Source organism: Canis lupus, chromosome 36, assembly GCF_003254725.2.
Source record: "Canis lupus dingo isolate Sandy chromosome 36, ASM325472v2, whole genome shotgun sequence".
Classification (NCBI taxonomy): Eukaryota; Metazoa; Chordata; class Mammalia; order Carnivora; family Canidae; genus Canis; species Canis lupus.
In genome coordinates this window covers 4,304,871-4,332,427 of record NC_064278.1, presented here as the reverse complement: position 1 = coordinate 4,332,427, position 27,557 = coordinate 4,304,871, and the positions used below count along the sequence as shown (strand labels likewise).

At 36.2% G+C, this 27,557-nt stretch overlaps 1 protein-coding gene across 15 annotated transcripts in view; it reads left to right on the top strand.

The window, feature by feature from the left end:
• Nucleotides 1–27,557, top strand: part of CCDC148 (coiled-coil domain containing 148) — a 281,502-nt gene that overhangs the window by 165,100 nt on the left and 88,845 nt on the right. For all 15 annotated transcript variants that reach the window (XM_049106215.1, XM_049106213.1, XM_049106210.1 and 12 more), the window contains one exon: nt 18,340–18,458. In XM_049106215.1, the coding sequence (XP_048962172.1) occupies nt 18,340–18,458 (119 nt within the window). The remainder of the gene's footprint in view (nt 1–18,339; nt 18,459–27,557) is intronic.

Here is a 27,557-nt window from a genome sequence, read left to right as displayed (position 1 = left end):
TAAATAAATAAAATCTTAAAAAAAAAAGAAATTCAGAATAATCCTTTTAAGGAAGTTTAGTGAAGTGCAAGAAAATGCAGACAACTAAACAAAATTAGGAAAACAGTACATAAACAAAATGAGAAGTTCAACAAGGATATGGCAACCATCAACAACAACAACAAAAAAAACAAACCCAAACCAAACCAAACAAAAAGGGATCTTTAAGTTGAACTTAACTGAACTGAAAAATTCAACAGAGTTTCAGAAGTAGACTCAACCATGCAGAAGAAAGATTCAGCAACTGAGAGGATAAGACATTAGAAAACTTAGAGGAGAAAAAGAAAAAAGAGTAAGAATAATTACACTTATAATAATTATAATTAATAATAATATAATAATTCACATTATAGGAATTTCAGAATGAAAATAGAAAAAGAAAAGGACAGAAAATATATTTAAAGCAATAATGGTTAAAAACTTCTCAAATCTTAGGAGAGAAATGAACATTCAGATCCATGAATACCAAAAGACCCCAAATAGATTGAACCAAATAGGGCTACATTAAGATGAATTTTAAGAGCAGTATAAAAAAAAAAAGTTACATATAAGGAGACCCCTATAAGAGCATCAGTAGATTTTTCAGCACAAATATTTTAGGCCAGGAGACAATTGAATGATAACATTCAAAAAATTGAAAGAAAATGGAAAATGGTGGGTATTTGTCGTTTGTAATGGCTGAGAAATATTCCATTGTATACATAGACCACAGCTTCTTTATCCATTCGTCTTTCAATGGACACCAAGACTCCTTCCACAGTTTGGCTATTGTGGACATTGCTGCTATAAACATCGGGGTACAGGTGTACCGGCGTTTCACTGCATCTGTATCTTTGGGGTAAATCCCCAGCAGTGCAATTGATGGGTCATAGGGCAGTTCTATTTTTAACTCTTTGAGGAACCTCCACAGTTTTCCAGAGTGGCTGCACCAGTTCACATTCCCACCAACAGTGCAAGAGTGTTCCCCTTTCTCCACATCCTCTCCAACATTTGTTATTTTCTGTCTTGTTAATTTTCACCATTCTCACTGGTGTGAGGTGGTATCTCGTTGTGGTTTTGATTTGTGTTTTCCTGATGGCCAGTGATGCAGAGCATTATGCTGAGTGAAATAAGTCAATCGGAGAAGGACAAACATTATATGGTCTCATTCATTTGGGGAATATAAAAATTAATGAGGGGGAATAAAGGGGAAAGGAGAGAAAATGAGTGAAAATATCAGTGAGGGTGACAAAACATGGGAGACACCTAACTCTGGGAAATGAACAAGGGGTAGTAGAAAGGGAGGGGGGGGGTTGGGGTGACTGGGTGATGGGCACTGAGAGGGGTACTTGGCAGGATGAGCCCTGGGTGTTATTTTATATGTTGGCAAATTGAAGTCCAATTAAATTGAAAGAAAACTGTCAATCAAGAATTTTATACTCAGTGGTACTGTCCTTCAGAAATGAAGGAAGAGTAAAGATTCCCAAACAACAAAAGCTGAGGAAATTCATTACTACAACACTTGCCTTACAAGAAATACTAAAGAGAGTTCTTGAGTGGGAGTGAAAGAATGCTAATTAACATCATAAAAACACAAAATAGCATAAATTTCACTGGTAATGGTAAATATATAGTCATTGTTAGATTCTGCAATATGGTAATAGTGGTACATAACTCACAATTCTAGTTTATGAGTTAAAAAAAAGAACATGGAAAAAATAATCAATACAATGATCTTTTATTACACAATGCAAAGAAAACACATGTCAATTGTAACAGCAATAACCTAAAATATGAAAGGGGAAAAGAAGTAAATGTGTAAAATATATTCTATTGAAGTGAAGTTGTTATATACTTTAATATATTTTTTGGTAAACCTTATGGTAACCACAAAGGAAAATCTTGTAGTAATTACCAAAAAAATATGATAAAGAAGTCAAAGTATATCAATACCAAAAGATATCAAAACTTAAAAGAAATGACAGATAAGAAACAAGGAAAAATGGATCTACAAAATAAACAGAAAACAATTAACAAAATGGCAATAATAAGTTCTTACCTATCAAAAATTACTTTAAATGTAAACAGATTAAATTCCCCAATCAAAAAACATACAATGGCTGAATGGACTTAATAAAAAAACCAAAACCCCAGACCCAACAATATGCTGCTTGCAAAGACACTCTCTTTAGTCTTAAAGACAGACATAGACTGAAAGTCAAGGGATGGATAGAGATGTTTCAAACAAATGGTAACCAAAGCCAACCAACCAATCCACAACAAAAAACTAAACAAAGCAAAATTCCAAAAGTAGCTATGCTTACATCAGATAAAATAGACTTTAAACTAAAAATAGTAAAAATATATAAAGAAGATCATTATTTAATGATAAAAGTTTTAAGACATGAAGATATAACTGTAAAGATTTATGCACCCAACATTGGAGCACCTAAATATGTAAAGCAAAAAAACTAACAGAGCTAAAAGGGGGAAATAAACAGTAATACAATAATAGTTGGGCACTTTAATAGTCTAAACAATGGATAGATTTCCAAATGGAGAATCAATAAGGAAACAGTGGATCTGAACAATACTGTAGACCAAATGGAACTAACAGACATACAAAACGTTCTAGCCAACAACAGAATACACATTCTTAAATGCACATGGAACATTTTCTAAGATGTACCTTATATTAGGCCACAAAACAAGTCTTAGCAAATATAACAAGGCTAAAATTGTACCAAGTGTCTTCTCTGACCACAATGGCATGAAATTAGAAATCAATAACAAGAGGAAAACTGGAAAATTCATAAACACATGGATATTAAACAATGCTCTCTTGAATAACTAATGGCTCAAAGAAGAAATTAAAGAGGAAATAATGTTTCTTGAAACAAATGAAAATGGAAACTTACCAAGCCAGAACTTACGGGACATAGCAAAAGCTGTTTTTAGAGGGAAGTTCATAGCAATAAGTGCCTACATTAAGAAGAAATAGCCCAAGAAAACAACCTAACTCTATACCTCAAGCAACTAGAAAAACAAAATGAGCCCAAATTAGCAGAAGAAAGGAAATAATAAAGATTAGAGCATAATAAATGTAATAGAGAATAGAAAAATTAACAAACTAAGAGTTAGTTCTTTGAAAAGACAAACAAAACTGACAAACCCCTTAAATAGACTAACTAAAGAAAAAAAAGACCCAAATCAACAAAATTATAAATGAGTAAAGAGATATTACAACTGAAACCACAGATGAGAAAAGGACCTTCAGAGGCTACTATGAACATTTACATGCCAAAAAACTGGACAACTTAGGAGAAATGAGAAAATTCTTAGAAATATATGAATGACCAATATTGAATCAGAAAGAAATAGTAAATCTGGATAGACTAATTACTAGTGAGATTTTAAATCAGGAATAAAATATCTTCCAATAAAGAAAAGCTCAGAACTAGGTGGCTTCACTGTTGAATTTCAGTAAACATTTAAAGAACAATTAATACCAAACCGTCTCAAACTTTTCCCAAAAAATTGAAGAGGAGGGAAAATTCAAAATTCATTTTTCAAGGCCTGATTCCTAAATCAGAAAAGGACACTACTAGAAAAGAAAACTGTAGGTCAATCCCTGATGAATTACTGATGATGACAAAATTCTCAATAAAATACTAGTAAACTAAATTTAGCAACATGTTAAAAGTATCATTCACCATGATCAAGTGGGATTTATTTCTGGGATGCAAAGATGTTTAGCATATGCAAATTAACCAATGTGATACATCACATTAATAGAATGAAAGAAAAGGATTATATGATCACCTCAAAGGATGCATGAAAAGCATTCAGCAAAATCCATTCATTCATGCATGATAAAAACTCTCTTTTTAAAGATTTTACTTATTTATTTGACAGAGAAAGAAAGAACAAGTAAGGGGCAGGGAGAAGCAGACTCCCTGCTGAGCAGGGAACCTGATATTGGGACTTGATCACAGGACCCTGGGATCATGACCTGAACCGAAGGCAGATGCTAATCAACTGAGCCATCCAGACACCCCTAATAAAAACTCTTAATCAGGCATAGAGAGAACATATCCCAACACAATAAAGGCCATATAAGCCAAGCTCATTGCTGGCATCATACTTAGTGGGTGAAAGGATGAAAGCTTTTCTAACATCAGGAACAGCATAGGATTCCCGTTCTTACACTTCTATTCAACATAGTACTGGACATCCTAGCTAGAGCAATCAGGCAATGAAAGAGAAGGAAGGAAGGAAGGAAGGAAGGAAGGAAGGAAGGGAGGGAGGGAGGGAGGGAGGGAGGGAGGGAGGGAGGGAGGGAGGGAGGAGGGAGGGAGGAGGGAGGGGTATCAGGATTAGAAGGGTGGAAGTAAAACTGTCTCTATTTGCAGATGACATTTTATATATAGAAAATCCTAGAGACTCAACCAAAAACTGTTTAATCAGTAAATTTAGTAAAGTTGCAGGATACAAAATTAACATACAAAAATCAATAGCATTTCTGATCAGTAAAAAATAAAATTTTTAAAAACAAAGAAATCAATCCCATTATAGTAGCATCAAAAGCATCAAAAACAATAAAATACTCAACAAATTTAAATAAGGAAGTGAAATATCTTCATGCTAAAAACTACAAGACACTAATGAAAGAAATTGAAGAAGACTCAATTAAATGGAAAGGTATCCCGTGTTCATGGGTTAGAAGAAGCAATATTGTTGATATGTCAATGCTACTGAAAGTCATCTATAAATTCAGTGCAATCACTATCAAAAATCCAATGGCATTTTTTTACAGAAGTAGAAAAAACTCTCCTGAAATGTATATGGAACCACAGAAGACTCTGAAGAGCCAAGGAAATCCTAAGAAAGAACAAAGCAGGAGGTATCATACTTCTTAATGTCAAGCTATATTATAACTATAGTCATCAAAACAGTATAGTACTGGCATAAAAAATAGACAAATAGACTAATGGAACAAAATAGAAAGCCCAGAAATAAACCCAACTCTTTATGGTCAGTTAATACTTGATAAGAGAGTCATGAATACTCACTGAAGAAAAGAGAGTCTCTTCAATAAATGTAACTGGGATAACTGGATATTCACATGTAAAGAATGAAACTGGAACCATATATTATACCACTCACAAAAATTAACTCAAAATGGGTTGAAGAATTAAAAATAGGATCTGAAACTGTAAAACTCCTACAAGGAAGCATAGGAGCAAAGCTCCTTGACGTGGATTTTAGGAATGATACCTGAATAACAAGCAACATAATAGAAAATAAACAAGTGGGACTACATCAAACTAAAAAGCTTCTGCAATCAAAAGAAACCACCAATAAAATGAGAAGACAATGTATGCAATAGGAAAAAGTATTTGCAAAACATATATCTGAGAAGGGGTTAATAACCAAAATACATAAGGAATTCATAAAAATTAACAGTAAAAACAAAAACAACCCAATTTAAAAATTAGGCATTTTTAAAGGATCTGAATAGACATTTCTATGAAGAAGGCATATAAAAGGCCACAGGTACATGAAAAGATGCTCAACATCACTAGTCATTAGGGAATACAAATTAAAACCACAATGAGTTATCACCTAATGATCTTTATAATTGCCATCATCAAAAAGACAAGAGGTAGCAAACACTGGCATGGATGTGGGAAAAAGGGAAACTTTGTGCACTATTGGTAAGATTATGAATTGGTACAGCCGTATGGGAAACAGTAGGGAGGATCCTCAAAAAATTAAAATAGAACTATCATATAATCCAGCAATTCCACTTTTGGGACTATATCCAAAGGTAGCAAAAACACTAACTCAAAAAGTTATCTGCACCCCCATATTCAAAGCAGCATTATTTGCAGTAATCAAGACATGGGAACAACCTAAGTATCCATCAATGGGTGAATGAAGAAGTCATGGTTTATGTACATGTATATATATAATGGAATATTATTCAGCCATTAAAACTGAGGAAATATACCATTTGCAACAACATGGATGGACCTTGAATGCATTATGCTAAAAAAATAAGAGAAAGTGAAATCATTATGCTAAGTGTAGTCAGAGAAAGTAATTATGCTAAGTGAAATCAGAGAAAGGCAAATACTATGTGATCTCACTTATGTGTGCGATCTTAAAAAAAAAACTCTGAAAAAAAGATTGGACTATGATCACAAGAGAGAGGGTGACAGGAGGGAAAAGTAGAGTAAGATTGTCCAATGGTACAAACTTCCAGTTATAAGATAAATGCATAACAGGTATTAATTGCACAATATGGTGACCATAGCTAACACTGCTGTATAGAAAGTTACGAGAGTAAATCTTAAGAATTCTCATCACAAGGAGAAAAAATTTTTTCCCTTATTCTTTTCTTCTTTGTTTCTTTTTATTGTATCTATATGAGAAATTGGATGTTAGTTGGACCTATTTTGGTAATCATCCTACACTACATCATACAAAACAAACCATCATACAGTATGCCTTAAGCTTATACAAGGATGTATGCCAATTATTTCTCAATAAAACTTAGGGAAATAGTGGAGTTTTCTACTAGGGCTTCTCTTTAAAAAGTAAAAACAAAAGTTGGTGAGAGAATCTTCCTACTCTTTGTCAGGGCGCAGTTTTAAGAAAAAGTCAGATGGAGACGGGAAAATAGCAGCCTGGGTCATCAAGAATCAGATACATGTTTCCTTGTAAGAGATTTTCCAATAGGCAGTTTTCAAAAAAAATTTTTTTTAATTAATTCCAGGTATTAATTTTTGGCTATATTTTCTTCCTAGCTCTGGATTATTCATAGTGATTTGATTTAATTAACAGACATTTATAGAGTGCTTGCTTCATGCAAGGCACTGTTCTGTGTTCATTTAATCTTCTCAACAACCCTAAGGGTTGGGTACTAATATGATCTTCATTTTATCAAGGAAAAAAATGAGACACATAGAAGATACAGAATTTCCCCAAAGTCATACTGCCATAAAGAGATTCAGAATTTGAACCCAAGAAGCCTAACTCCACAGTCCATGATTCTAAACACTACGCTATGCTGTGCACCATTGTGATTGCGGTTTGCTGTTAATTTTGTGATTAACCAATTTTGAGAAAGCTCAGTTTTAAACTATTTAGGGTCATTTTCATGGCTTTGGTCCCGTCCTAGTTTAGTTCAAAATTGTTAAATAGACAGGAAACTAATAATTTTTTTTTTTTGGAAACTGATAATTTTAAAACTCTTTAGTAGTCTGCCTACTAGGGAGTATTTGTTGTTCTATGGGTGCAAACAGTTTCACTGTGTCTGTCGCTTTACTCTTCTTAATATTCCCTGAGGATTTCTCTCCTTGGGAGAGAAATTTATAAGAAACCACACAATTATAGATTTTGTTCCCCAAGTTTTTATTTAAATTCCAGCTAGCTAGCACACGGTACAATATTAGTTCCAGGTGTAGAATTTGGTGATTCATCACTTACATATACCATTATAGTTTGATCATAGTTGAAGTGTCAAGTGTAAGATGTGTTATGAATGGATTAAGAAACGCCACCTTCATTGTTCTCTTGGTGAGTAGACTGAAGAAAATAATGATTTTGATGTGATTTTTTTTATCTATCAATATCTCATTTAGCAAGAATAGGATCTCCACAGGCTTCCAATATCACATCTACCAACCAATTAGAATTTGTACCCATTACCCACCTTCCCTTTTACAATGCATAAAGTATCTGTACTCCTAAGGCCAGCCCCTTCATTTATGTGCTACATCCCATCCCCTCTCTCCTATTCAAGGTCATCTCAATCTCTCTCCCACCACCCCTTGTCTCTTCTCTTCTAGATCTTTTCTATTAACCTACAAATCATGCCATTATGACTTCTGTTTTAAAAATACTCTCCCTTGACCCCAGGCACCCTCCTGTAGAAAATGTACCATTCTATGGCCTACACATTATCTCCAACTTCTTTCTACTCATTCTCTAATGGGCAATTTTGTCCCTCCACTCTAGCAAAGCTGTGCTTACCAAGGTCATCATTGATCTTCATCTTGTTCATTCCAGGAGATCTCAGTCCTCACTTTACTTGAACTATTAAGATGGAAGTGATCACCACCTCCTCCTTGGAAAACTTGACACTTGGTTCCCAGGAAGCCATTCTCTCTCTCTGCTTTTATCTCCCTTTGTTTTTGACCTGACTGGTTTCTCCTTCCAATAAATTTGGATGGATCCTCCTCATCATTCTAATTTCTTGGCCTGGGAGTGCCCTGGGGGCTCCATCCTCTAAGCATATACACTTCCTAGGTGATCTCAATCAATGCGGTATTATTTAGATGTCATTTATAGGCTGACAAATACAATTAAGATCCTGGTCTAGGCCTCTCTCCTGAACTCCAAATTCACACACCCCACTGCCTCAAATCTAGTATGCCCAAAATGTATTCTTGTTTTTCCCTGCAGACCTACTCCTTCTCCAGTTTTTTTTTTTTCTCAAAAAATGGAAACCTATTATCCCAATGCTCTAGCCAAAAGCCTTGGTATTATCTTTGACTCTTACTTTTCTCCTGCACATCTCCTACCAATACCCTCACCTATCGTCATAAATAAAAGGTTCTACCTTTTAAGTCAGAGTTATTATAATAACATCTCCATCCCTTAAATTTCTCTTCCTCCACCTTTTCCATTCCCATTCTCCTTCTCCTGGCTATTTTCCACACAGCAGTCAGAGAAATGTTTTTAAAATTCATGTCAGATTATGTCAGTTCCTATAATCTGTTGTCTGTTACATCTTATATCCTGCCACTTTTGCCCTCACTCATCCTGCACAAGCCATACCAGCCTACTTCTTCCTCTTCCAAGACCCTGGTACAGGTCCCCATAGGCTTCTGCTTTGTCTATTCCCACCGCCTGGAATACTGTCCTACCAGATGTCTGTATAACTCACCCTCTCACTTCATTCAGGATCCCACTGCAGTATCATGTTATCAGAGAGAAAGTTCAACTTCAATGACCAAACTTCAAATAGCATCCTCCTTTCCTGTCACTCTGTCCATTTACCCTACTGTATTTTTTTCTTAGCATTTATCATTCCACCTGCCACCCATCTGCTTATTTATTGGCTGTTTTCTCTTTCTCTTCTAGAATGTAAGGCCCATAACAAAAGAGGGGTTTGTCTATTTTTATTGTTTTATCTCCAGTGCCTGGCACAAGGCACTCAACAAATATTAGTTGAATGAACGAATATAACGAACAAGCAGTATACAACTGTACTTTAAATCTGAGATATAGAGGAGAATATGCCAAGCTAGAGGCCCTAACAAGGTGTATGACCTTGGGCAAGTTATGCAGCCTCTGAGGGTTTGCGTCCTCAAATGTAAAATGAGGTGTTTGGAATAAATGATCGCTAAAATCACCTTAGCTCTAAGAAGTTATGATTGAATGACTCTGAGGTTTGATTACTTTTCACTTTTTACTCTCTGTGACACCTCAGGCTGTGAAATACAACATCCTTGGTATATATACTCCCTTCCTAATGAATAGTGAAAAGAGAGAAATTAAACAAGATTACAGACAAATTCATTTTAGCAATATCAACATATGACACGATCATTATGTAGTATTTCAATGCTCATACTGAAAATAGACCTTACTTCTAAAGAAGACATGACAGTTATTTTTTAATCCACCTGGCATTTCAATTAGGAGGGAGATAACTAATGTGTTTACCCCAGAATACTTTCTTGGCTCATCATTGTTCTAAGGACATAAGACTACATCACAGCAGAAAACAGCTATTGCCAATTCAAGTAGACAGCTCAGCTATGGAAAAATGCTCTTGTAAGTGAACACCACCTAAAAGAGATTCATGTTACTTATTTATGCATATAGACATCACCTACTTCCAAGCAAATTATAGTAAGAGGCATTAGTACTATTGTGCTGGACATCTCCCCCTTGGGTCATATCTACTCTCTATTCTTTCCTGTAGCCCAGGGAGTTGTCTTGTATAGCTCCCTTGCCCTCTGGGTTCTGGTTAGATTCAGCCAAAATGGTACACTGGAGGTGGGGATGAGAAAGGAGACTGATGTTGGGAGAGTTGTTTCCCCAGCTCCTAGCCCTGCAGAGTTGTGATGACCAGCTGCGTCCTCCACCAGAGTTCTCAGCTCCTGTCAGGTGGCCCTCCTCACACAGCTTTCTCTGACTCTGGTCAATGGGTGATAAAGCAGCCCAGCTATTGCATGATGTCTTATGATTGCCCTGAATTCCAACCCTCCTTTGTCAATTGTCCACTTATTATATTCTTGATTTATTCTAATTTTGAGTGTGCCATCTGTTTCCTATTAAGAATCATTAAAATAGAAAATTAGTAAGAGAATGTAAGACAAAAAATTAAGAGGATGGGAATATAGTTATGTCAGCAAACCAAGACTAAAAAGGGGTGCTGTAATTGAACATGGTTAAAGTTAAAAGGAAGCATTTAGCTCTTATTTGCTAATAATAGACAACATCCCAGCACATCAGGAGCTGACAGCATGTACTGGGGGAGGGAGGCAAACCATGCAGTGAATAGCATTTTTAGTAGAACTGCTTTACAGAAGAATCTAAATCAATCCTCATATGATATTGCATCAACCTTTATAAGGCCTATGATATAAAATTAAACCATAGTCCTATGAAACTTTCTCTAGAAAGTGAAAATGCTGCATGCAAAGTGATAAAAAGTGAAAATGTTATTGTACAAGGATATGCAATATTCTTGTCATCTGACTTGGTATAGAAATAGAGTTTGGAAACTTCAGGAATGAATAATAGTCGTGTCCCTTAGATATTCCTTCTAACTATTGATTTTTCTTGGCCAGACTTAAAAAACATACTTTAATTGTAAAGTATTTTTGTCCTTTGTTGATACAAACAAGCACTCAAAATATAATATGATATACCCCAATTCCTAAACCAGCACCAAAAGAAAATTATTAACAGTGTCCTTATATTCCTTTTTCTATATACATGGGGATATATATACGTTTAACTTAGCTGGAATCATACTGCATATAATATTTTTAACCTATTTTTTAAAATTTATCAATAAATTGTATATTTTCTCCTGTTTTCCTACCACATAATTTTTAGAGTTTATATAGTATTTCATTATGGGAAATGTTGCATTTAATCAATTTCTTATTTTGGAATGTTAAATTATTTTCAACTTTTTGCCATTTTAAGGCTGTAATAAACATACCGATACCCAAATCTTTGCATATGTCCCTACTTTTTAATTCTTAAACTTTGTTTCTTTTTTTTCTTTTTTAGGATTTTATTTATGTATTCATGAGAGACACAGAGAGAGGCAGAGATATAGGCAGAGGAGAAGCAGGCTCCCTGCAGGGAGCCTGATGCGGGACTTGATCCAAATACCCCAAGATCACGACCTGAGCCAAAAGCAGATGCTCAAGAACTGAGCCACCCAGGCCCTCTTAAACTTTGTTTCTTAATCCTTAAGGCTTTTGCGAGTGGTTTTCTTATTTATTCTTCAGAAAGTGTATGACAACCTACCCTCTTACCAATGGTGGATGTACTTGTTCATCAAGTTGGAGATTGGTGGCAAAAATATTCAAGTTTAGGGCACTGATAAGGGGCTGTGATACAAATAGTCTGAATTGTGAACTGAAAGGAGATCTATTCAAATAACTAGGCAGGATGGTTGCAAATTTGACTTTCTATTTTGATTTCTTGCCCATATAGAGAGTTCAAAATATTTGCATAAAGAATGCCATGCAAAGTAATTCTTTGGGGGCCAAATTTTTATCAGAAGCTTCCTGGGTTTAAGCCCACAGAGCTGTCTGTACCACAGAGTATAGAAGAGATAATGTTGGCTGAAAGGTTTTGAGGATAGAGGTGACAAAGTGTCCATCTTTGGAAGAAAAAAAAGATCTTTAATCTGACTTTCATGGACAATCTGACTTAGAGAAATACCAAGCCCCCCAGGCTCTTTTGAAATTAAATGCACTTCCACCCCTACATGACTTAGGGGGTGGACTGCTGATTGTTTATTGTCTATTGTTATTGTCTAATTGGATGCTTTATTAATAGTTTTGGATTTATATAAGTTGAAATAAGAAAAGTATTGTGTGCAATGTTGCTTTTCCATATCATTTCTCTCTGGATTCATTTAGCAGAGGTTTATCATGTATTTCTCATTTGCAAGAGGCAATACTAGATACAAATAAATACTATACTGTAAGGAATGTTCTTTACCTTTCAGAAATTCACACAAACGTGTGAAAGAATTATATGATGAAATATAGATGCTTGTCAAATTGATTGCAGGGAATGTATCTAGTTAAGAATTATGACCTCCTTCTGCATGAGTCACTAAAACCTTTGAAATAATGACCTGGAAGCAAGGTATAGAAGCTTATTTGTTCAAGGATTCAACATCACACAGATTGCTTCAAATCAGAAACCAAACTGTCTTCCTTCCATAATGTTTTAGTCCTAACTTTTTGCTTTCTATGTGTAAAAAAATTCTTATTTCATGCTAAATTATAATAATTCTTGGACTGAAGGAGTGAAAAATATAATTTAATGGCTATGTACTATCAGTCCAAGTTTTTTAGAATAAACTCTGAGGTACTCTAATGCTGTAAACATTGTTTCCTAGTGGAGTTTTTAATAGGAGAAATATTGTTTGGAAGATTAGAAAGGTAAAGTAGGATATAAAAATGATCTCAAGCTCTTTGAAAAGTTAGCATAGCATTATGTTACAGAAAAATTATTTGGTTTATTTACACTTTTACTGGCTTAACTTCATCAAAATGAGCAAAATGTAGGACTATGGAAGGGGAACATCCAATATGAATCATAGATAAGAAGAAGAAATAGGGGCATAATTAGGGCCTGATTTCCCTATCATTGGAATGTTACAAGGATCACTCAAAAAGTGAAAAGCAGGGTGTTTGAAATCTGTGTCTCAACAAATGTCCCAAAGGGCTAGCTAAATATCCTTAGCCTTAACTTTAGCTTGAGGCATTCAAAGCCAATAATTCTTGACACATAGTTCCTGCTCCTATTAATTGACAAAAAGTGAATGGAACTGTCCTTAGGGAAGTGCTTAGTTCAGACTTTACCATCCTGCAAATAAAACTGCTGGCCCTGTTCCCATCCACAACTTTGTTATTCTCGGATGAGAGACCAGAAGAAGCTTCCACTCACCTAATCAATTAAGCCCTGTGTCAGACATGATACAAGGTACCACAATACCAAGATGAATAATGCAGACCAATATGGAAAGTGCTACACTAAGGATACCTAAATAGTGCCTTAGAAGGTACGCCTATGTCTGGAAGAGAGGGAGAAAGAGAAAGGCTGAGAGTAATGCTACAATTGCATCTTAAAGGATGGACAGGAGCGATTCAGCAGGCTACAGGCAGGGCAGACCATGCCAGCTGTGTAGGAAAGACGAAATATATCAGTAATAATGCAGTGGCAGAGCCTCGTGAAAAAGAATCCAGGAACTCAAGGCAGGACAAAGAAGGGAGAGTAACAGATCTTCACCAAGGGTCATCGGTGTGCCAAGGATAGAGCTAAGATTTTTTCCTAGAGGGTTCAGAGGATGAGTCAAGGAGGAGATAGTATTTATCCTGATGATAAGGATAGAGTAAAACTGACAGGTAGAAGAGGGAAAGGCAATAGATCTAGTTAAGAAAGTTTACAAAAGGCAGATAGGAATGAAAGTACATGGCCACCTTTTTCTTCTATTTATGTTCTCACCCTGGACATCTCTACTAATCCTGTGGCATCAAATACCATTGTAAATAGATATTTCCTTAATTTAGATCTCCAGCCCTGAACTGACCCTCAGCCACCCAGCTGTACGGATGTATGCTTATTTGGAATCTCCACTTCAAGGTCTTGCAATCACATCAACTGTTTAATATTCAATACTGAGCTCCTGGTTGTCTTTCTTTCCCAAACCTGTTACTCTTCCAATCTTCCATCCCAGTTATTGGTACCATCATTCAACCAACTGCTCTAGCAAAAAGCTAGGAATCATCCTTGATTCCCTTTTTCTTCAATCTTCATATCTAATTCCTCAGTGAACAATTTGATTCCACTCAAGAACCTTCTCAGGTCTGAACACTTCCCTTCATTTCCTGATCCAAGTGATCATTTTTACCTTATTCTTCTATCTGGTCCCCTTGTTTCTCCTTTGTTCCTCTACTATCCATTCTTCACTCAATATCCAGAGCTACTTTTAAAAAAATGTAAGTCAGATCATGTCACTCCCTGCTTTAAGCTCTCTAATAGCTTTTCCTTGTTTCTAGACCTAAATCCTCACCTACCACTTAGCTCCCAGCTAGCTTCTCAATCTCACCTTCATTCTTAACTCATACCACATGCTCTAGCTGTACTGGCTTCTTCTCTGTCTTAAAAATGCACAAGGTCTTTCCCACTCAATGCTATTGGACCTAGAGCTCCCACTTCCTGTGGTGATCACCCTCCATCTCTTCCTGTAGTTGTCTCACAATCATCTTTCAAGTTTTAATTCAAGTGTCATTACAAAAATATGCCTTCTTAATGAAAATTCTACCCCAATTTTTCTAAATCATTTCTATAATTATTTCCTTCTTAGAACTTGAGATGTAATATTCTGTTCATTTTCATTTACATGTTTATTCGTTCTCTCTTTCTAGAGAGTCGCAGCTCTGTGAAATAGAGGCCTTATTTCTCTTTAAGCATCATACTCCAAGTACATAGCACAGTATCTGGCTTAAAGCTTGTGTTCAATAAATATATGTTGAACAAATGAATGCCAAAGTCAGTAATATCTTAAGACTATAGATAAGGGTTGACAGAATTAAATACACAAACACATTATGTAAAATAAGGATTGAAAAGGATCATTTAGTTTGCTCATTTGGACATCACTGGTGAGAGTACTGAATTTGGAGGGAAGGCAGTGGTAGGAATGTCATGGGTGAGGAGTAAAACGGGAGATGTGAAGTTGAAGAAAAGTATTCTAAGATGCTTGACTGAAAAGGGAACAATGAAAGTATAGTCTTGGGGATCTAAAGAAAGTTTTTAAATTTTTGTAAATGTGTGAGACCTGTATATATTTCCATGTGAGGAAAAGGAAGCAGTACAGACCAAGAGTTTGAAGGTACAAGGGAGAGAGGTAGATGATGGAGAAAGGTTATGAAGAAGATGGAATTGGGGAGTAGGATCTAGAGCCCAAAAGGGATAAGTCTTTAACAAAAGAAAGGCATCTCTTCTTCTGAGGGGCAGGGCATCATGGAAAATATCATTTAGAGATTCCATTTCCCCTGATAAAAGTGAAGAAGGAGAGGCAAATATGGAACTTAACATAGTAAACAGGTTTTAGAATACAGACATGAGAAATTAAGAGGCATTAACCAGGAGTTCATAAAAGAAATGCTAAAAAAAAAAAAAAAAGAAACGCTGATTGTCAATGAAGATTCAGTTGAAACCATAAGTTTGGTGCCAGTTTCTACAATTGTGTGATTCATTCATCAATCAAATGTTTATTAGGTATATACTATGGTCTAGACCCTTTAGTCGATGTTGGAAATGCCAGATAAATACATCACACTTTCTGAAGTCTGGTGGGAGAGAGAAACAAGCATATTAATTAGCAAAGCCTTGTGATGAGGGCTCTACTAGAGGAATAAAATTATGCAACCAGAACACAGAGGATGTTAGAAAAGGAGTGGGTAGTTTCGGGTCATAGAATCGATGGTTATAATTGAAAATTTCAGAATTGGAACTGAAATGTGCTTGATGACAATAGGATCCTGGAGGAAGAGGTGGCTCCCTGGAATGGAGGAAATCATGAAACTGTGAGATTAATAGATTGGAGGGCATTCAGGCAGATGCTGAAGTTGTGTAGGAAAGTGGAAAGAGTTGTTTTGGACAATGAGTCCTATGTGGCTGTGACCCGCATATCTGAATTCTTGATGAATATCTGTGAATGACCTGGAAGTCCACACATGCCAGTGATAAGGACAGGTAGAAAGTGATATAGCCAGATACAGTTAACACAGAAGGAAGAAAGCATTGTACATGAGAGGAATATCATTGGAGTGTAAAGCAGCAGTGAACAAAGAGGAAAATGCCCAAACCATTCCCCAGCCTCCTGGCACATGGGGAATCAGAAGATAATCATCCTTTACTCAAGAGAATTGCAGTCAAAACAGTCAAAATGTATAATGATACAGGAGTTTCAGAGAGCCCAGTAGAAAGCACTGAGAGAGAATAAATTGTGCTCACATAAGAGGAGGGAGGGAGAGAGATGGGGGAGGAAGTAAGAAAGAAGGGGAGAGAGAGAAGAGGGGGAGAGGAAGAGTCAGAGGGAGAAAGAGAGAGAAAGATGGAGAGGGAGGCTCACACTCTAGCAATGTCTGAAGATGGCAGAGAATTGGGAATGGAAATGATTGATCCAAAGATGACAAATGCCTCAGGTATGACTTACTTCTAGAGCCTGCAGAGGATAGCAGGCCAAATGATGTCTGCAATCTGAAGACACCAGCAACCTGGGGTTGGTCTGCTTGTAGTCAAAGGATGTTGACAAAAGGACCACTGACTTCCGTCCAACGCCAACACCCAGTGTAAATGAGCATTGTTGGTCTGTTGGAGCCCAGAGGAAAATGCTCTTTAATATCTGCTTTTTTTTTTTAAACATTTAGTTTTGAAGTTGGTTTTCTCTGATTACAAAAGAAATACATATTCATTGTAAAACAATAAAGTAACACTGAAAAGCATAAAGCATAAAAAAGACCACTTAAACCCCTGAGGAAGAAGATATAACCATGTTAACATTTCCATATCTGGCACTGATAGAATGCTGCGGCATTTATCCGTTAGGGCTCCGAAACATACCTTGTCAGTGTTTCCTATGTCTGTCTCTCCTACCCTCTCCTTTCACTTCCCATCTTTGGTTCTGCTACCTTTCTAGCTTCGTCTCCATTCTTCCTAAATCCACATCTCCATGATGTCTGGAGTGAAATTACTGTGCGCCTATTCATCTATTCACTAAGCACTGAGTGGATGTCTCCATTGTGGTTGCTGGTGTTGGAGTTGTGACGCCTGTGGCCATGTTGCTCGGGATGCTTCTTTTAGTTCTCCCAGGGGTCAGAGACCATGTTTGCTAGGGAAAGTCTGAAAGCACTTAGCTTTTCATATTCACTTTTTTAAAAATTTTTATTTATTTATTCGTGAGAGACAGAAAGAGAGAGAGAGAGAGAAATAGAAGCAGAGAAAGAAGCAGGCTCCCCACCAGGCATGGAGCCCAATGCGGGACTCGATCACAGGTCCCTGGGATCATGACCTGAGCTGAAGGCAGATGCTTAACCAACTGAGCCACCCAGGCACCCTCATATTTACTTCTTAAAAGAGACAATGTCACATTGTGGGTGAAGCTAACCTGTCCCCCACACAGAGCTTCTGCTGGCAGCTACTCACTATCATTCACCATGGAGGTGCTCTGCTCTTTTCTTTACCAGCAAGATCCAGTCTCTTGGGTCACACACAACATGGCAAACCAGAGTGGTTGACTTCAACTGTCCCGTCACTAGGGGACCTTGAATAATGGTTTCATCCCCTTGAAAATCCCTATGTGTACTTTCAGTTTCCTCAGTCTGCCTCCATTTTCAGAGAACAGAAGTAAATCAGGGCCAGTAAGAACAATGCTCTCACCCTTTTTGAGCTGGATAAATTTGTCCTTTATTTTACCACATAAGTCAGAACTACTATATATCACAACTCTGCTAATTTTTCTTCTCCTCCTTCCTCCCACCTATCTCCTGCCACTTCCCCAGAAGCATAAAGCTTTCAACATCCTGCTGTCCATTAGCATAAATAAACTCATGCTTTTAAAGTAAAAATAGGTTTAAAGCTATATTTGTTAAAGACTGCATTACCATAAGGGGATAAAAATATTCTTGAGTAACAGGTAGATCATATACTTTAGAGACAATAACATGCTTCTATTGTGGTTCCCTGAAAGTCAATTATTTTAGCCCTAGATTTAAACTTTAGATCTCAGCATAAGTTATGTTTCCACCTCAGAAATTGTTAAACCATGCAGTTTCTCAGGACATGTACCTTCACGTTTTCATTTATTTTTTTTTCTGTTGTCAACATACTGTGGCCAGATCTAAGAAATGAAAAAGATAAAGTGCCATTTAAATTCAATATTGGCTATATGAACCAGTGAATATTTTCTCATTACTTTTCACCTGATTTTGACTTATCAGTTGTTAATTTAAATTCTGTGTATCATTTATACAATAGATAAGAAAATACTGGGCTAAAAAAGAGCAGAAGTGGCAAGAAATGGAAATGAGAGATCTTCAGCGCCTGGAAGAACTGAAGAAATTAATGGCTGAACAATCAGTGAAAGACCGAGAAAGGTAAAAGAAAAATCTTAAATTGCATAGTGATGGAGATGGTAGGGTAACCAGTAGCAGAGGGAGGATTTTTCTATACTTAATGTGTTCTTACAATATTTATATTCACAAATAGATAAAATGATATTTATAATGCATTTCAGTCTTATATTCATACACAAATCTCTAGCTTGCCATTTAGTTCCTTAGATAGCTTCCTAGTTAAAACCCTCAGAGACAATTTCATAGTGTTTGATTGCCCACTGTGTGCATGAAATGATATTGGCTGCTGCTGTGACTGAATATGTTGACCTAGAAGGAGGAAACCATTATTCAGTTAAGAAGGGAGACCCATTTACTGTGAGGATGGCTGGGGAAGGCAGTACACAATTATACCTGTATGTAATTCGTTCTAGTATACTTAGAATGCACCCTATATAGAAAAACACAGAGGATTTCTTGGAATGGTGTAATTTTAAAGCTGAAAAGGACATTTGAGATCAACTAACCCAGTGTCCTGATTTTATGAATGAGTACCCTGAGAATTTAAAATTACTTTTCCAAGTTTACTGTATCAATCAGGGTCAGTGAGGAGACAGAGACAACATAGTAATTTGAATAGGGAAAATTTAAGATAAAGAATTACTAATTCTAATAGAAAACTTCTGTTATATAAAGAGATAAAGAGAACTTTAAAGAAAATCCCAGGGCTGAACGAAGGTTCCCATAGCAGAAACAAATGTGGAAGTGTCCCCCCCCACACACACTCCATGGTTGGGATTCAAACCTCATTGTAGAAGACACAGTTGGGGTTCACTGCATAGTGAAGTTCTTAGATGGGCTCAACCAGCATATGTTCATAGTCACTGGGCAAGCAGGAAACACCCTGCTTGAGTATAGGAGGCCAAAGCTAGAAGTCAACCACTGGGAGGCCTGCAAAACTCAGTGGGAATCTGACCATGGGAGTGCCTCTGAAATTTGATGGGAAGCTGATCATTGAGTGCCATTGGAACTCCATGGGTACAGGTGCCACTGGGTGTACCCCACACATGCAGCAGGCAGCCATATGGTAGAAGCAAGAAGGAGTACACCAGAAACAGGAAAGAAGGCCACTTCTTCCATCACCATCTTTCCAGAACCCCTTTCTGACATAACATTGTGCCAGCTGAAAGGGAGAAATAGTCACAGGGTGTAGCTCTACTTTCATAGAGTAGGCAATGAAGGGTAGGTTTGGAGTTATGAGATAATAAATTGATAACTGGCTTCTGAGTAGATTTTAACAAGAGATAAATTAAGAATAGCTCTTTGGTTTCACAAAGGGGGTCACAGTAACTTTACTGTTAGTGTAAAAAACTTGCCTGGAACTCTGTAGTTTCTACTAAATTTTGCTGTGAACCTAAAACTGCTCTAAAAATAAAGTTTATTTAAAAATTACCTCATAGGGGTGCTTGGGTGGCTCAGTCAGTTGGGCTTCTGACTCTTGGTTTCAACTCAGGTCTTGATCTCATGGTTCATGAGATTGAGTCCCTTTTTGGGATCTGCTTGGATATTCTCTCTCCCTCTGCCCCTTCCCCACTCTCTCTCTCAAATACATAAATAAATCTTTTTAAAAAATAAATAATGAAAATTACCCCTTAGACTTATATTGGAAAATATAACCATTTTATACAACGAGGTTCACTTACATATAGGAAGCTTCCTTTGTGACCCATGGGAGTTATCTCAAACTCCAGTCACCAAGTTTGCAGAGTAAATCTGAAGTTCCATGTAGATGCCAGACAATTCCTAAAGATTTTCTGGATGAAATTTACGTCATTTTTGAGATATCTCAGAATTTTAGAGTTCAGTTTAATCTGTTATGGAGAAAACTGAGAATACAGAAAAGCCAAGGCTCAAGGCTAAGAGGTAAAACAGCCAATGAGAAACCAGCCAAACAAGCACAAACTAAGATAAGGTGGATACCAGCAAATAGGTCATGCCATGAGTCAGAGACAAAAAATCCCACTAAAGAACAAGACAATGGTGGAGGCCAAAGGCTGGTTAGGTAGTCTGAAGCTATGCTGGAAAAACAAGAGAGAGCCATAGGAATTAAAGGGGGTGGGAATAACAGAACAGATGTGAGGTCCCAGCATCTAGCAGGCATGCTTCTAATAGAATCTCCCCCTCAGAGCCAGGGAGTTTCTTTGATTACAGAGCCATTTCAGTCTTTTGCTTCCTGTTCCAATAATTATCAAGATTAGCTGACTCAGAACTCCAGTTGAAAAGAAGAAAAGGAAAATCAGATTAATCTGCATTACATAACAGGAAAAAATAGGCATGTCACACATAGCAAAAAGAGTACTAAGTACTAGAAATCAGGGGACCAGGGTTTTAGTCTTAAATGTTCATTGAATAGTGTATGACTTGGCCAAAACCATTCGTTTAACTTCTATGAAGTTCTACCTTGTTCTTTGTAAAATTGAACTGGATCGTTTCTGAGGGCTAAATGAGCTATCAACTTTTAGGGGTCTATGATCTGTAGGTTCAACTCATGTGACGTGTAGACTTGGATAGTTATGAGCCTAATATTTGCATGCCAGTGGGAAATCAGTGGAGAAGTTCATTAAAACATCAGGATAATATAATGTATCAAAAAATTGTTTCCTGAAAATGTTGGATAATGTTGTAAATGAAAGCATTGTCCTCATTCTGTGACTTAGGGAGATGGAGTTCAACATGTAAAAACTACTGGTAGCTTTTGCTTCTGGCAAGAACCAGAAGTTCTGTTCTCTAATAACCACCCTGACACTAAGAAATCTGGCTAGGTATTTTTTTCTCTACTACTAAATACAGTTCACAAATCTCATATTTAATTTTTTAACTGAAGGCACATATTTTCACATCAGAATAAAAGCTTGAGACAGTTTCTAGATCTGTTAAAAACACACACCTATGGCCTTGAGGGTTTAAAAACTTCTGTTGTTCATTTTCTTTTTCTATTTTTTAATTCTAAGTTTCTTGAAAACAATATCCATAAATTACCAAATATATTAGGTCAAACTGTAAGAAAATTCCATTTCTGCAGGTCAGAAATGGTTAAGCATTGGCAGTTTTATGTGGTTCAGCATAAAAAGATATAGTGATTCATTTTATTTATTAATTATGTCTTCCTTCTCAGTTATAATCTGTGTTTCACCCTCATTTAAAAATGTTTTTAATTAAATTTAATATATAGTGTATTATTAGTTTCAGAGGTAAGGTTTAGTGATTCGGCACTTGCACATAACACCCAGTGCTCATCACATCATGTGCCCTCCTTAATGTCCATCACCCAGTTACCCCATCCTCCCACCCAGTTCCCCTCCAGCAACCCTCTGTTTCCCATAGTTAAGAATTATTTTATTTTATTGACGTTGTCTTTGCCAAAGTTTCCACTAACCTCCTGATTTCCTAAGCTCTGTTCTCTTTCTGAACATGTCAGAGAAGTTAAGAGGGAAGGTTCTTTAATCAGGTTGTCAACATTAGAATCCTGGCTCCATACTTTATAACTATATGACTTTGGGGTAAGTTGTTCAACTTCCCTGTGCTTAAATTTCTTTATCTGTACAATAAAGGCATATCTAGTGTCTACTTTATAGGGGTGTTGCAAGGATTAAAGAAGTACTGAATGTAGCACACATTAACTATAAGTGATTACTATCAATTGAAATTTTAAAACATAAGATACTTCCTAATAATTTTTTTCTCAAAATATTTAAGCATTTTAACATTTTAGATAAAACATGTAATAACGAGACATTTTATTAAAAATAAAACACGAGGTTCAAGCTAAAGTGCCCGTTGATCACTGTCATATAATGTCTTCTCTTGAAGTCCTTTCTGTTATCAGTTATCTACTGATATATATGCATACATTCTATATGTACCTATATAAAAAATGAGTTTAAAAACAAAAACAAAAAAAAACCCAATACATTTTATAATATAATACTATTGTATTAACTCCAGCTGACATAACAAAATACTATAGACTGGTGGTTTAAACAACAGAAATTTATTTTCTCACAATTCTGGAGACTAAAAGTCCACGATCAACATGCCAGCATGGTGACTTTCTGGGGAGAATTCTTTCTGGCTTTTAGACAACTATTTTCTTGCTTTGTGTCCGTAGGTGGAGAGAGCGACAGTAGCTCTCTGATGTCTTGTCTCACAAGGACATTAATCCCGTCATGAGGGTCTACCCTCATGACCTCATCTAAATTTAATTATTTCCCAAAGACTTCATCTCCAAACACCATCACATTGGGTATTAGGACTTCAACATATGAATTTTAGAGGGACATGTTCAATTTATAAAAACCATTTGTGTTTATAAAAGCATTTATGTATCTATAAGTTTACCTATTTATTATTAACTATTTTTTGATTACTGCTAGCATTTAAGATTTTTGTGCCAATTAGAAAAGGTGCTCTGTTTTAACGGCAAACTGCACAGATTCTCTACCTGAATAGACAAATTAGGAAAAGACCCCTTTCTGAACCATAGCAGTCAGCTTGACAAGCAGCAGCAAAAGTGGACTCATTCCCTGTTTATAATCCTGGTCCAGCATCACGTTTGCAAAACATAAACTTTAAAATTATATGTAGCATCTCTGCAAATAGATGTACCTAATTCTTTGAAAATAGTAAGTATTATCCACATTTCTTCTAAAATTTAGCCATCTGGACTTTATTTCCAAGAATGCTATGAGCTAAGTGTCTGACTTTCATTTTTTGGTTTAAATTGATAGCCAACTCTCTCAACATCAATTATTTAATGATTCATCCTAACTCACTAAGTTGAAATGCCACCTTTATTATGTATTATACTTCTAATTATACTTTCATATCCATATGGACTCTCGATTAAATAAAGACTGATCTATATTTATATTTCTACATTGATACTGTGCTGTTTTAATTAATCTGTTTTGCTATTTGATAGAGCAAGTGTTCACTCATTATTCTTTTCAAAAATATCTTTTTCTTATGTCAAATTTCATTTTAAAAAATTCTGTTGATTGTTTGCATTGAAATTTTTTTAAAGAATACATACCAAACTTAATCTCTAATCTAGGATCATCCTTCTGGAATAGCTCTCCAGTTCAAGTCTTCTCTCAGCTTCTTCAAAAGATTTCATAGGATTTTTTCTGGTGAAGGCTTCAAAATTATTTTGGAATAAGTAGAAATTGATGACCAAGAAGCGAATTCTAGATTTTCTTTAGTAGCTGTGTGAGGAAAAGTGTATGAACTAGGAAGGGACACAGAGGTGACAAATGTCCATCAAGTATTTAGATTAGGTAAAATATGAGGACTTGTTTCATTAGGAGTAGAGTTTGAGGTAAGACAGAGAAAGAAACATGGTCTTGAATATTATTGAGCTATTTCTATCCTCTTAGGTTGAAAGATTTAGTTAGTTTGTTCTCAATCTCTTATTTTCTAATAAATATATTTAGCTATAGATTCCTTTTTTCCCTGTCTCTTTAGCTGCATTCTACAAGTTTTGAAATAGCGTTTCATTATCTAATTTCTAAATAGTTTACATCTCATTTTTGATGTCCTAACAATAAATTGGTAGATATTGGGGTATTTGCCAAAGGCAAGGTTACTTATAGTTTTCAATTTTTTCTACTTGTCTATTTTCCACATCTTTTCATAATAATGTACAAAAATTTAGAATACTCTATAGAAATCTATTAATCTTACTGCTTTTAACATTAAAAAACCCTCTTTATTGAAGAACTTATATATTACAAACTCTCTTGTTTTCAGTGTACAATAATTTTTAGTAAATTTGTGTAGTTGTACAACCATTGCTATAGTCTAGTTTTACATCATTTATATCATCCCAGAAAAATCACTCACACCCATTTCCATTAATTCCTGATCCTACTCCCAAGTCCCAAATAACCACTAATCTATTTCTGCCTCAATAGATTTGCCTTTTCTGGACATTTTATATAAATGTAATGCATCAAAAATAAATAAATAAATAAATGTAATGCATCTGAGTTCTTTTCCTTAGCATAATGTTTTTGAGGCTCATCCATGTTATAGCAAGTATTGTTTTTTTCCTTTTTATTTCCAAATGGTATTCCGTTTCAGTATTACTTTTTAGATCTGTTTTGCTAGGACAATATATGTTTCTTCATGTTGGTAAGAGATTAATGTATACAGGATGATTAACCAAGCAGGGTTCAAAATTTACATAAAAGTATGATATCAACTCTATAAAAGACTTTACTTTGTATTGAGGTGAAGTATTTACTCACATCATTCCCAAATGTGTGAAGAATAATAACTGATCTCAACTTCTTAATGAGACCCCATCATCCAGGGTAGTGAACAAAGATGAAAACTTTTCCATTAAAAGTATCTCAAGTAGCAGCCCGGGTGGCTCAGTGGTTTAGCGCCGCCTTCAGCCCAGGGCATGATCTTGGAGACGGGATCGAGTCCCACGTCGGGCTCCCTGCTTGGAGCCTGCTTCTCCCTCTGCCTGTGTCTCTGCCTCTCTATCTCTCTCACATGATTAAATAAATAAGATCTTTAAAAATAAAAAAATAAAAAAATAAAAGTATCTCAGGCTCTTTCATTTCAAAATGATCTCATTTTGGGTTATCTCTCTTCATTTGGTTGGGGGCGGGGGTGGCGCGTGTAAAACACCAACTCCAGTCTCCGATGGAATGACTGGATAACCTACAGATTCTGACACTGTTCAGGGTCCTCATTACCCTGTTCAATTTCATCTCATCCTTCTATCTCTCCAGGGTATAGGCAGTACTATCCAATAGAAATATTATGCAAATCAAACATACAATTTAAAATTTTCTTGTAGCCACACTTAAAGATGTAAAAAGTGACAGGTGGAATTGGATTTTTTTAAAAGATGTATTTGTTTATTTGAGAGAGAGAGAGATAGCACACGTATGCATGTGAATGAGCATGGGGAGGAGCAGAGGGAGAGAGAGAATTTTAAGCAGGGTCCACATCTAACAGCACAAAGCCTGACACTGGGTGTGATCTTACGACCCTGAGATCATGACCTGAGCCAAAATCAAGTCAGATGCTTAACCACCTGAGCTACCCAGGCACCCCTAAGATTTTATTTTTAAGTAATCTCTACACCCAACATGGGGCTGGAACTCAAATCCCTGAAATCAAGATTCACATGCTCTTCTGACTGAGCCAGCCAGGTACCCCTTTATTGAGCATTCTTTACGTCAGATATGCACAGGGAAGAGCAGAAAGCATCATTCCTTCCCATTACCATTGAAAGTTGCAGAGTAAATATGCAGAAATTAGATCATTCTTCCATGCAGAGGGCCCTCTCTCCTCTTGTCATGATGACATTTTGTAAATGCTTGTTAAAATGTTCAGTCTCTAACTTTTCTGAAGCTCAGCTCTCTGAAGTGCAGCTAACGTAGACTCTCCTTCCTCTGTATTTGCCAACTGTTATTTTTACAAGGATGGATGTAATTGTGACATTTCACTTATTTATATTCACTGTTGTTCTTTGTAATTTAATAAAAAGCCTGCCTTTCCCACTTACCTCCTTTGTAATAACTTTAACATATTTAAAATTTTAACTGTATGCTCTAAAAGGTAATTTAAAGATTTCTAAAACAGACTTTCTTGGCTAAGTAGCTCCTCTGGCTAGCATTTCATAACCAGATGCCTGAATGAAGCCAGCATGACCAACAACTGGAAGGTAAAGATGTAAGAACTTCTTTGGTCAATGCTAATATAATCCTAGAGCACTTTGCATTCTTGGTTGCATTCTTGATTACAACAGCATCACCTGGGTCTGGGAGTATTTGAAAGTCCTAATGCCCAGGCCAGGCCCCAAATCAATTAAATCAGAATCTGTAGCAATGGGATCTTGGTCCTAACCATTTTTTTTAATATCTTCAGGGGATTCTAAAGTGCAGTGAAGTTTGAGGACCAGTATACAGGACTTCTTTTTCTATTTTTTGAAGTATGGACCCAAATCATCTACTGGGTTCTTGAGAAGATCCCATCCTTTGTAGATGTGCCCTGAATTTTTAAATTCTGATGCTATTCCTTCATTGAAATAGTCCAGGGAAGTTATGGAGGTGAAACTTTATATTCATGGAGGATTTTATCAATTCAAGAATCCTCTGTAAGCAAAAATCTTGCAGGTTTCTCTCTAAGCAGGTGTGTATGTGTGTGAGTGTGCATACAGGTGCCTGGGTGTGTGTTTAATGGAGAAAGTAATGCTTTGTGTAATAACAAACACTAGTTTTTAGTTATTGTTTCTGAAAGAAGGGAGTTTTTCTATGTTGCAACACAGTACATATTTGAAGTTTAAGATGGTGATGACCATTTGGGAAGGAAGAAACTAGAGCCAGCTGCCTTCCTAACACTAAATTGCCTTTGTTAATCTAGTGTGTGTTTTGGGGTGCTTGCCAACAGCAGGAAATTGACAATTATTGCATTTTCTAAGTAGTAAAACCAGATGTTTCTATTTTCCATGCCTTTTCTTAACAATATACAAAATTCAGCATGTTGTATTGGAAGACATTAAGGGCATTTAAAGTGGGTTCACAGTCTAATCTGTGATTTTTAAAGAGTATGTTTATTAGAGTGACTTCAACAGAAACTTTACCAGCATTTGTTATGTTTTTGCTTCTCAGCAAGAGATTTCCCAAAATTAGTAGAATGCTCTTGTTCATTAAATCTCTGTCAACCAAATCCCCATTCCAAGTGGATGTTCCAAATAATGTCGACCAAGGATCACTGTGAGACATTAAACAAATATAGTTCTTATTAAGACTGTTTGCTTTGTCTTTTAAATGATATTAGAAATGTTTCACAAATTAGCATTAATGTAAAAGACTGAAATAGACCCCACTGGTAACCAAAAAACCATTTTTCCAACCCATAGAGGCAATTCTGTCTAAAAATAATAATACTTAGAACCTGCTCATCAGGGGCACCTGGGTGACTCAGTGTTGAGCATCTGCCTTTGGCTCAGGTTGTGACCCTGGGGTCCTAGGATCGAGTCCCACTTCGGACTCCCTGAGAGAGCCTGTTCTCCCTCTGCCTGTGTCTCTGCCTCTCTCTCTGTGTCTCTCATGAATAAAT